The sequence below is a fragment of the Carettochelys insculpta genome, chromosome 6, assembly GCF_033958435.1.
Source record: "Carettochelys insculpta isolate YL-2023 chromosome 6, ASM3395843v1, whole genome shotgun sequence".
Taxonomy (NCBI): domain Eukaryota; kingdom Metazoa; phylum Chordata; order Testudines; family Carettochelyidae; genus Carettochelys; species Carettochelys insculpta.
The window spans coordinates 13,741,580-13,754,025 of NC_134142.1; the positions used below are offsets into that span (position 1 = coordinate 13,741,580).

Here is a 12,446-nt window from a genome sequence, read left to right on the forward strand (position 1 = left end):
TCCTAAACCAACTGAAGGCAGGCTGGCACAAGCTAAGGCTCGCATTTGGGTTGGATTCTGGTATTACACTTGTGTTACACTAGCGCAGTGCTTCTGTAGTAAATGGAGGTTGAAAACTAGTGTGAAACTGGAATAAGGTTTTCTGTCCATAAATTATGCCATAAAATTAATTATGCCAAAATTATGCCAAAAAAGAGTTTTTCATAAAAATATGAATTACAAATACTGGGCAGGAGTCTGATCTTACTTTTGTATAAACTCAGAATAACTCTATTGAAATCATGTGGAAAACTAGTGGGTATGAGACGTGGTTAAGGCCTGAAGTACCAGTTTTAACTGTGTTTTCTCCAAGTTATCATGGCTGCAAGATTGTGTCATCACAGTGATCATTTCTAAAAAACACTTTGTATGTCAGTTTGGCCATCAGAAAAATATGTATCCAAGGAAGGGGAGAACTCTGATAGCCACACAGCTGTGGCTGGCCTTTCAATATCAGTGCAACTGATGGGCCCATGAAACCAATTATGCAAATATGTATTTGCATACAGAGCTCCTTTCATTGCATATCTACCTTTTTGTTTTGCATTTACAGTTATGAGTTTTTTATACAAACTTGTCGCAGGAAGTCTGCTGAAGATGTAACCCTTCTCATGGTTATATAGTTTTGCTCTTATCTCCTGTCTCTTTGATGGAATAGTAGCAATTCTCCCCAACCCTGTGCACTCTCTCGTAGCTCCCTTTCCTGGGAACTTGGGCTTCTGTGGGTCTGGTCACCTTCTCTTCTGGGGGCCATTCTCCCCATACCGTAATCTGAGCATGGAGCAATTCCCAGCTGGCAGTCTTCCAACCAGTCTCCCCAGATAACAAGGTCTCTGCTAGTGGGGAAGTTTTGGATATTGTCCTCCCTTCTTGCACCTCTCATGACCTCTTTCAATGGACTAGTACAGCCATGTCTGAAATGAATCTTCATCTTCCCATCCCCCATTACTTCAGGGAGAAGGTAAGGTAAAGTACAAGCATCCTTCAAAATAAAAAGTAAAAGTAATATTTTGTCCAAGTCCCTGCAACTTCCTTTTATAGATTTCATATTACTTAAAAGTTATTTTTCTTGGTCTTTTTATGATCTACAGAATAGAATTACATTTACTCTTACGCACTGGCAGTTGAAACCCTTTAATGCTGAAAAACTGATCAAGTAGCACAGAATTTGGCTGTGCATATATCTATGATAGAGCTGTAATCCCATTAATTTTTGACTTAGGTTTTGAATTTGCATGGGAACAGTCTGAGCAAACTGCGGGACATCTCTAGACTGACATGGCTTCAAAGACTTATCATCAGCTTCAATGAATTTACTTGTTTAGATGATGTTTACCACTTGGTAAGAAATATAGCTTTATATTTTGTAAGTAAAATTAAATTAAAGAAATATTTAATTGAAAAAAAATTTTGTGTGTATGACTTAAATATATTAATGTCTGTTGCATGGCAGTAAGACTGATTTATTCTTAATGGATGAAGTTCGCTATTTCTGAATAGAGCCTTAGTTCCAACTTTGGCTTTGTAGTAGGCCAGAGGTCAGCAACCTGCAGCTCCATAGCCTCATGTGGCTCTTTAAGAAGCCACTTGCAGCTCTGAGCGCTGCTGCCACTGACTCCACTTGCGGCTCTGGAGGATGCTGCTGTTTAAACAAGCTTGCCAGTAAAACACGCTTTAGTTTTTTGTTTAAGCGATGGCAGCCTTCAGAGGCGCTGAGTAGTCAGCTGCAGTGGGGGAAGCTGGCAAGGCAGAGAGCCCCAGATGAGCCATGCTGAGGAAGAGGAGGGGGAAGCAGCAGAGGGGAAGGCAGCAACCATGAAGGAGCAGAGCAGGAACCCAGCTCCTGCCCCGCTCCCAGCAGCCTGCTGCTCACTGGCCACCACCAGGAGCTGCAGGCAGGTGCCCTCCAACTGTGCCAGGGAGATAGGGGAAGAAAGCAGCTGGCTCACTCCCAGCCATGGCCAGCACCGCTTCACTCCACGCCCAGCTGCTGCCCTGCTCCTGCCCACCCAGCTGGTGCCACCCAGCTGCTGCAGACTGCTCCGAGCACTGCTCTCAGTGGCAGCAGCCATGGGGAGAGTGGCCAGCACTGCTCCAGCCATGGCGAGGAGCTGCAGCCAAAGGGCCGCTCTTCCACCAGCCACTTGCTCCCCACCATGCTACACTTACAATTTTGTTGCAATCTCTGACAAGGACGAAAGGCTGGAGCGCTGCATTCATTTTCTCTATGCTTGTCACCAGTGTAGCTTAAAATGATCTGACAGCTTCACTGTGTCACCCTCCCTACCCAAGTTGGCCAATACACGGTAAAAGAGTAAATACAAACGCCCTTTTAAAACAGCAAACGGGGACAGAGAGTTTGCTATGAAAAGTCCATTTTCCAGTAAGAAACTAGTAAGTGATAAGATAACACTGTCATATAAGATGAGAGGCGGCCACCCTTCCACCAGCTGTTTGCTCCCTGCCACCTGGCTGCTGCTGGCTCGGAAGTGCCCACATGCAGCACCCGGTGCTAGTGATGCCTCTGCCCAGATTGTGCTGTGTGAGAGGCAGGTGGGGCACTGGCTTCAGGCTGCTGCCTCATACCTCAGCAGCTAGGGCAGGTGGGCAGTGCGCAGAGCTGTCATCTGAGGCAAGTTAGTCGTGGGGGTGCAGCCTGGGATTGGGAGGCAGGTTAAGGTTAGGGTTAAGATCGGGGAAGAGCTTGGGGATGGGATGGTGGATTTGGGGGCTGAGGCAGGTAAAGCTGGAGATAGGGGTAACTTCACTTTCTAACTGGTACAAATCATTGTGTGTGCACTGTTCTTAAAACGGGTTACAAAAAGTACAGTTTGAAGTTATTTAATAAGGACTGTCTCGTATTCACGTGCATTAGGGCTCCTGAAGTATTGATTTTGTAACCAAATTTGAAAAAATGGCTCTTCTGGCTATTTCAGTTACAGGCCCCTGTAGTAGGCAGTGTCGATAAGTTGGTAGAGCACTGGCTTGGTACTTGGGTGATGTGGGTTCTAGTTCTGGCTCTGCAGTTGATCTCCTTAGGCAAATCATTTTGACTCCCTTACCTCAGTTCCCCAAGCTGTACTATGGGATAATGATGCTACCTCCCTTGTAGAGTGCTTTGAGATCTGCAGATGGAAATTGCTTTATAAGAGCTAGATGGTATTATTGTTATTTAATATTTTGTTGTTTCTACTTCTGCCTCCTATCCTTTGTCTCTTTTGTTTATTTAGGTTGTTAATGCTTCATGTCAGAAACTGCTTCTTACTAAGTGTGCCTACAGTGCCTAGCACAATGGGCCCTGATCTTGGTTGGAGTCCCTCAGTGCTACCGTAATACAGATAACTAATTATAACTAAAGTGACATTTAATAACACCCAACTGATTAGACTTGGCCTGAGACTTTGACTGTGGGTTAGGAAAGAAGATAGTCGCCTGCAGGCCACACAGTGCTGCTTCTCCAGGGCTGCCATTCTCATGCAGTTGCTACACACTCCCTGCACACGATTTCTGGGTCACTGGCGCCGGGTGATTCTAGATCATGTGACCAAAATCACAATCTACTTCCAACCCTCTCTTTTGCTTAGCTTGGGGTCAATAGGGTGTCACCAACTTCCATGGACTCTCTGCAGATCCCACTATTCTCAAATGGTGCAGTTGTCTCATTCACCCTGGCTAAAGTGGGGCATGGGGTCTTGCGTGGCTGAGCAAACCAGGGATGAAAGAAAACTAGAGCTCTACTGTATTCTGTGAGGATCAGGAAATATCAGAGGGTGGGATGGATTCAAAGGCTTGGTTGCTTAACCAGACTTCTTTCTAGGCAGACCATTGAATCTGGATGACCACAGACCATTGAATTCTGTGGGAATCTATATGAAAACTGAGTTTATTACCAAATATTTCCTTGCTGTGCTTTTTTCTGTACTATTATTCTCAAGTCAGTACTCTCTTGCAGCCTAATCTGGAGTATTTTGATGCAAGTCACAACCATGTTATCACCCTGGAGGGTATTAGAGGCTTAAGCAAACTGAAATATTTAGACTTGAGCTGGAATCAATTGAAAAAGACTGGAGAGGAAATTAATGTCTTACATAAACACGCTTCAAACTTGCAGAGTCTTGATATCAGGCATAACCCATGGCATAAGGTAGGTGTCAGTGCCTAAAATTGTCAGGAAAACCTAACCAAAACAACAATTACACTGTGTAGTTCTGAGTTTACACTCGGCCCCGTTACACCACTCTCGTTGCTTAAGAGGCTTTACAGTGGATGTGCATGTAATTTATTCCCACTTTAAGGATGTGTTATGCTGTCAGATCCCTAAGGTGACTGAGAATCAGGGCCTTTTGACTTTGTACATAATCCTGATTAAAGGTTGTGCATGAACACTAGGCGTGGCCCCCACTGCATTGACTCAGCTCTGCTGGCTAGCGAAAGAGGACAGAGAGTTTTCTCCCAGTTTCAGGGGTAATACACAGTGCCAGCCCTGCACCTGGTGAAACACACATTCCGCGGAGTGGCAGTACGGCTGTGCTGGCTGTGACATTGGGGACATTGGGGAGTAATCCAAGACTCAGTCCATTTGATTCCCTCTCCATCCGTTCCCCAACTACCTGCGTAGTCCTCTTCCCCTGAATAATTGGATGCTTAGTTAAGGGATGTGTGTAATCCTTCTTTTTCCCATGCACTTGTGCATAGTCCCATCTAGTTTATAAAGATTAAATACCTCACAGTAGTATTGCATAGGGTTTCTGTGGTCTCAATAAGTATATTTTTCAGATAGACATAAGCATTTTGGTATTCACTTTCCTTACAAGTCTGATTATCCAGTCTGTATTTTTCTTGCACTGTGTTTAATCTAACTGGGAATTTTAAAGTATTTCTCTATCAAAGTTAGGACTGTAGTTCTTCCTTAGTTTAGACTGACTTGTCCAGATCCCTTGAGCTTCTTTTTCACCTCCTCTGAGGTCATTAAATTCCTTATGTGTCATAACACCCTTAAGCTACATCTACACTAGGACACAACATCGAAGTAGCCTATTTCTAAGTAAGAACTTCGAAATAGGCTACTTCGACGATTATCATCTACACATCCTCCAGGGCTGGCAACTTCGACGTTCAACGTCGAAGTAGCCCCGGAGAACAGCGAAAAGAGCCGCCCCGGAAGGAAACGTGGAGCATCCACACACACAAGCCCCCTATTTCGAAATAAGGGGCCAGGAAAGCCCATGGACCATGTCACAGACCACACTAGCCCTTCCGGGGCAGCTGGAAGCCGCTCCCGTAAAGGGCCCCTCCCAGACACACTTGGCCTGCACCGCACGAGCAGCCCTGCGTTGGTGATACAAGCCTTGCAGACCTCGAGCCCGCAGACATGGATGTCCAGCAGCAGCTGGAAGCCCTACAAGCCATCTCCCGCGGAGCAGGTGCCCTTCTAGATGCTGCCCGGGCAGCTGCCTGGGCAGCCGCCCAGCAGCTTCTGGAATGGGAGCCCTCCCCAGGAGCATCAGGAGATGTCCCCGACCATCGGGCCCCACTCCCTCTCCCCCTCCGGGTGCCCCGCTGACTCTGGAGCTACCCCTCCAGCACCAAGTGGTGGGAGCACCTGGTTATGGGGGAATGGAATGATGACCGGTGGCTGTGGAACTTCCGCATGAGCCGGCAGACCTTCATGGAGCTCTGCCAGTGGCTCACCCCCGCACTCAGGCACCACGACACCCGGATGCGGTGCGCCCTCCCCGTCGAGAAGAGGGTCGCAATAGCTGTCTGGAAGCTGGCCACTCCAGACAGCTACCACTCCGTGGGACAGCAATTTGGAGTGGGAAAGGCCACAGTCGGGGCTGTCCTCATGGAGGTAAGGAGGCCTGGGGCTGAACCCCCTGCTGGGGAGGGGGGCCTGGGTGAGTGGGGCCTGGGAAGGAGGCCGAGGAGGGGGGCCTGGGGGAGGGGGGTCTGGGGAGGGGGGCCTGGGTGGGGGTCCTGGGGGAGGGGGGTCACACTCTGCAAACGCTCACAGGCACCCATGTTCCCTCCCCACAGGTGGTGCGTGCACTCAATGCCCTGCTGCTGAAGAGGGTCGTCCGTGTTGGGGACCTGGATGCGGCCATTGAGGGATTTGCTGACCTGGGACTCCCCAGCTGCTTTGGAGCCCTTGATGGGACCCACATCCCCATCTGCGCCCCAGACCACAGTGGTGGCCGCTACATCAACAGGAAGGGCTACCACTCTGTGGTCCTCCAGGCCATGGTCGACAGCCGTGGCCGCTTCCAGGACATCTACGTGGGCTGGCCCGGCTCTACCCACGACGCCCACGTTTTCCGGAATTTGGGCCTATGCCGCCAACTGCAGGAGGGGACCTACATCCCCCAGAGGGAGATCCCTCTGGGGGATACCACCACCATACCCCCCTGCCTTGTGGGGGATGCGGCATACCCCCTCCAGCCCTGGTTTATGCAGCCCTATACAGGCCACCTCTCTGATAGCCAGGAGCTCTACAACGCCCAACTCAACCATGCCCAACAAGTGGTCGAGCGAGCCTTCGGGCGCCTGAAAGGCCGCTGGCGTTGCCTCCTGACATGCCTAGACCTGGGCCTCCCAAACATCCCCCAGGTTGTGGGGGCCTGCTGCACGCTCCACAACGTGGTGGAAAGCAAGGGGGAGGCCTTTGTGCAGGGCTGGGCACAGGAGGCCGCAACAGCCTACCCCCAGCCAGCCACTGCCCTGAGCCGCCAGGCCTACCAGGACAGGGTCCAGGTCCGGGTCCGGGAGGCCCTAAGGGAGTACTTTGACCAGGGGACCCAGTGAGTGACTCCCCGCCAGCCATCCCTACACCCCGCCCCAGCACCCACACCTCACCCTCACCAAAAGCACACGGGACACAGGTTTTTGGAAAAATAAAACTATCATTATTTTTGCAAGAGCAAAAATGTCGCCTCTTTTTGGCATATAAATAATATTAGCAAAAATAAAACAGATTCAATGAAAATAATAACTATATACAATTGGGGGACATCTCTAAAAACTATTACGGGGGGGTCAACTATAAATAACTATATACGGGGTGGGGACAGCTATGTACAAGGGGGAGATGTGGGCACGCCACATCGGCCCATCATTCTAGGGTTGGGGTGGACGGGCGTGAGCCCCGCCGTGTTCAGCTGGGCAGTCCCCCTGTCAGCCACGGTCCCCAGCGAGGCTGGCTGGGGGCCGGGAACATGGGGAGGTATGGCCGAGGCGGGTCCTCGGCCCGGGGTGGCTCTTGCTGTGAGGAGCTGGTGGGTGGGGCAGCAGGCGGGACAGCAGCAGGCGGGGCAGTGGGGAGGGCAGCACAGATGACATCGGGGGGAGGAAGACGGGCCACCAGCTCCTCAAACATATTGGCCACCTGGTTGAATGTAGCCATGAATTCCCGCCAGGCCTCCCGGCGCCAGGTGGCCTCCCGCTCCTCAAATTGGAACCTCTGCTCCTTGAGGTCCTCCTGGCGCTGGAGGGTCGCAGCCACCTCCAGGTCATAGGTGGTAGTGGTGCGGCGGTGTCCTCGGCAGGGGTGGGCCCGTACTGGGGCAGGTGGTGACCCTGGGAGGTGGTGCGCCGGTGGTCTGGGAGGGCTGTCTGGGACCATGGATGGTGCGGCTGCAGAAATAGGGGGAAAGGGGGAAGGGAGGCCGTGAGTACCCGGCCTTGACCCGTAGCCCACCCCCTATCCCCCCCAAGGGCCTGTGTCCCCCCGCATCCATCCCCCATTGGTGCGTTCAGTGATCCTATGGGTGGCCCCCTCCAGTGGTCCACCCCTTTTCCCTCCCACTGGGAGTGAGGCACGGCACTATCCATGGGTGGAGGTGCTGCTGGGCACTGGTGGCTGTGGCACCGTCCCTGTGCTGTGGATTGCCCGGGCCATGTCAGGCTGGGGTGTTGTGGGGATGTGTGGGGCCCCCGGTCAAGTGGTACCCCTGCCCCTTGCTCAGGGGGTCTGTGCCCTGTGGGGTATGTACCTGACGGTGCACTGCCAGGCTCCGGAGATCCCCAGGTAGTGGACACCCGGCTGCAGCTGCGGGACGGGATGTCCAGCACCAGCTCCCCCTCCTCACTGGACCACTCGGTGGCTGGGGTGGAGGGTCCTGGCTCTTGCTGTGGGGGGGCAGGGCTGGCCTCTGGACCTGACCCTGTCTCCGAGGCTGGCTGGGGCTCATTGGCCATGGTGTCAAGGGTAGTTGGGGAGGAGGAGGTGCCCCGGGGGCCCAGGATAGCCCTGAGCTCCCGGAAATAGGGGCAAGTGGCGGTGGCAGCCCCAGACCGGCTGGCCGAGTCCCAGGCCCGGGCGTAACCCTGCCGCAACTCCTTGACTTTACTTCTGACATGGTCAGGAGTGCGGGCAGGGTGACCCTGGGCAGCCAGGCCCTCAGCCAGCCAGGCGAATGCCTCCGCGTTCTGCCTCTTTCTCCCCATGACGTGCAGCACTTCCTCCTCCCCCCAGAGCCCCAGCATGTCTCGGAGTTCAGGGTCAGTCCAGGAGGGGCCCCGTTTCCTACCCTGCCAGCTGGAGGCCTGGGATCCCTGGGATGGCCCAGAGGGGGAGCTCTGGGGGTGCTCGGGTGGCTGGCTGGCCACCATGATGGTGTCCCTCTGGCTGTGCAGCGACCTCGTGGCAGGGCTGCTGCACGCACGCTGCCAGCTTCCTGCTACGGGGTTTCCGGGTCCCTGCAGCTTTAAGAGCCGCTGAGTGCAGAGATCATAGAGCCCCGCAGGAGCTGGACAGGGCGTCTCAACCCCTCAGCTGAGTGCCGCCATGGAGGACCCCGCTATTTCAAAGTAGTGGGACACGGATCGTCTACACACACCCTATGTCGACGGTCAACATCGAAGTAGAGCGCTATTCCCATCTTCTGATTACTTTGATGGGCATAGCGATTTCGACGTCTTGCCGCTTAACTTCAATTTGAATGTCGAAATAGCACATGGCGCGTGTAGACATGACGCGTGCTATTTCGACGTTGTGTCGGCTACTTCGAAGTAGCCGGCTAGTGTAGACGTAGCCAAAGTGTTCGCAAGCTCCTGGCTTATAAAGATGGTACTAACTACTTTGTTATTGCACCACACGAAGGCCACATCTATGCTACAGTGATCTTTCAAAGGAGCACGTCCACACACAAAAAGCAGATCGAAAGATCAAGCCACTCTTTCGATAGAGAGCGTCCACCCGGCCCCCTCTCTTTTGAAAGAATGGACCAGGGATAAAAAAGATCTGGCACCATGAGGACGGCTTTTTCAAAAAAAGGGCCCATGGAGCCTCTACATATGCTTTTTTTGAAAGAAGCTTTTGAAAGGAGGCACTCTTCCTAAGCCGGAAGCGGAAGAGGGCTTCTGGAAGAAGAGCCACGTTATTTTGATTTCAGATCGAAAGAGCGCATTTTGTGCGTAGATGCTCTGTGTGTTCTTTTGAAAACTGGACTGATTTTCCAAAAGAACTTGCTAGTGTAAACGCGGCCTTAATGTCTTATGTAGCTATGCAGAGCTACAATCCTTCAGGTCGAGATTTTTATCTCATACATGCATGCAAATCCAGAGTAATTTATTGACACCAGTGCCACATTAGATTAGGGTAACCAAACCTAGCCCAAATGTATGTTACTGTAGTTTTGTACAGGTATGGCAACACTACCCATTCCTCACCCCTTTCCGCCCATTCCCAATCCAGATGAGTTGGGAGGACATAGCCAACTTCTGCAAGCTGCTTTTCATTCCATGCTGTTATCAATGGTAGGTATATCTGAGATTTGGGGCCAGGGACACATCTTATGCCCCCTTTCTTACATCCTTGTGCAAGCAAGGTGGACCACAGCCTAGCTTTTAATGTACATAACAAGAGAGAAGAGTGAATTTAAAAATATTGTGTGTCCTTTTTAATAGGTTGCCATATAGACAATTTTTAAAAATAAATTACATCACTTTGCTCTTTTTCTCCAAGTCAGCCTCACTGCGTTTGAGTGTCATTGGCCGATTAAAGGCTCTTACTGATTTAGATGGAGTCCAGATTACTGAAGAAGAGGCTGCATCTGCTTTGCGTTTTATTGCTGGATCAAAGATTACTCAGGTTTGGTGTTCCATTTTGCTGTAACTTGTAGTAAATTCCAGACTGGAAACAAGAAGCTATAGACACTGTCATACAATCTGACTTCTCTTTTAAAATGTGTATTTTATCATATTTTTAAAATAATCTAGTTTTGTATGCCCTGTGAAAATGCCATATTTTTTGTTCTCAGCAGCTGATTGTGAAGCAGCAGTTTTTCCCCAAACATAGCTCTTATTCAAGGCTTTGCTGACATTCGTGATGATACTGGTACACAATGAAAGATACTTCATAATGTTAGATTTTATGTAATTTTTAAAATCATTAAAATGGCCTTTTTTAATTTGATGTCTATTCAAAACAGGAAATTAAGTGTGTTTGCCAAGTGAACAAAGGATAAATGATGTAGCAGAAAAACTCTCTAGGCTTTTGAGAGCTTATGTACCTGGTGAGATAATGTGCAGCAAGCCAAAGTGTCATCTACAGTGCATGAGTTTGCCACTCACTAATTCACTGGAGCTACATCTACACTTGTCCCCTTCTTCTTCGAAGGGGGAGGCATGTACTCAGCCTAATCGGAGAATACTAATGAAGTGCTCTGATGAATATGCAGCACTTCGTTAGGCTGGTTCTCCCTGCCACAACTTCAAAGTGTCAAACTTTGAAGTGTCAGCATGCCAGGTAGCCACGGGCACTTTGAAGTGCCTGCGCTACTTCAAAGTGCCTTTACTCCCCAAAATTTTGTAAAGGCACTTTGAAGTTACGGCATACCAGCACTTCAAAGTTGCCATGGGGAGGATTAGCCTAATGAAGTGCTGCCTATTCATCTTAGCACTTCACTAGTATTCTTCGATTGGGCTGATTTACCCCATGTCCCCTTCAAAGAAGGGGGTAAGTGTAGACATAGCCTGTGTCTTGGACTATGACTTAGCAATAGTATGTGCAAGATGTTGCACTGTAGATTCATACCCCAGGTTGCCACATGCTAACTAGCCACACGTGCAAGCCCTGGAAACGTATTTCAGACAGTGGCAAGCAAAAACAGAGTTAAATTAATTTACACTGGTGTTTAAAAATCTTGGCCCAAATTCCATTCTTTATTGAGAGTTTACTCCATCCATTTTATGGCAATCCTCCATTGAGTAGAATCAAACTTTGCTGGAGTAAGGACTGACCTAAAACAAATTTTGGACTTCAGGATTTGCCCAAATCATTTTTACGTAGAGTAATCAAAATTAGATATGGATGAGATCTATTTCTATGTATCAGATATACTAGACTTATTAAATCTACAGATATATTAGATCTACTAACATAAGATATAACCATCTGCTTATGATTGGAAGACTGTAAGCCATCAAGTCCTTTCTGTCATGTTACACTGCGGAAAATGTAAATTATTTATACCATTATATTGTCTATTTATAAAGTTTTTCACTTTGTCAGGCATCTCTCTTAGAACATTCTCGGACAGATGAAGCTAGACCACAAGTTCTTAGTGTGCATCCTTATGCCAAAATTCTGACTCAAATTAGCAAAAACAAGGTGGATTCACAAAAAAATTTCAATAGCACCTGGTATTCTATGGTAAGGCTGTCTCTATTAAATGTAATGCCTTAGGCCTTAGATTCCTCTGTCACATGTTTATTTGTTATGAGTTGAGGCATGTTATTTAACCATGTATCTTTTTGCTTACTTAAAATGTAATTTAGTCGTTGAAGTTAAAAATATAAAAAACAAGAGGTTCCATGTCTGATCACAATCTTTTGTATATATTAGCTCTTTTCTTTTGATTTGGTAGGATATTGAAACTTTTAAATATTCAGTGGTAAGCACAGAATATTCAGTACTGAATCCATATTACATGAAGGAAGGTCTAATTTCAGACCTACACACATTGGCTATTGTGTGGCATACCAACCAACAATTACAGCCTCTTTATATAACATAGAGCCATGGAACACTTCCATACACAGGAAGATCCAAGTTCAGTGTAGCCTGTCAAAATCTATGACCTGACCTCTCCTCTGAAATCATGTTAATCTGCCAAGAATAAAAGGTTAAAAGCTCCTCTGTCAGTTCAATTTGTTGTGTAGAGTATAGAATAGCTAGAGGAAAACACACTTCTGCTGGTGAGCATAGTGTTTTATTCTGTGTGCATTAAGGAATGCACATTTAGATATATTGCCAAGAGAACCAACATTTCAGTATGAAGTGTCGACATTACACTTTGTGACACCAAAATGCAGCAGGGTTTATACAAGGATATAGTGTGTTATTGCAGAAAGAGAAAATCTTATCCAAAAGGAATATTGCAAAAGACACAAAAGAGAACAGAGGTTGT

The 12,446-nt window shown here is 48.7% G+C and overlaps 1 protein-coding gene across 1 annotated transcript in view; it reads left to right on the forward strand.

Annotated features, from left to right (window-relative positions):
* Nucleotides 1-12,446, forward strand: part of LRRC9 (leucine rich repeat containing 9) — a 107,390-nt gene that overhangs the window by 49,382 nt on the left and 45,562 nt on the right. Inside the window, exons 17-20 of the mRNA XM_074996300.1 lie at nt 1,262-1,381; nt 3,992-4,183; nt 10,001-10,126; nt 11,549-11,689. Coding sequence (XP_074852401.1) covers nt 1,262-1,381; nt 3,992-4,183; nt 10,001-10,126; nt 11,549-11,689 — 579 coding nt within the window. The remainder of the gene's footprint in view (nt 1-1,261; nt 1,382-3,991; nt 4,184-10,000; nt 10,127-11,548; nt 11,690-12,446) is intronic.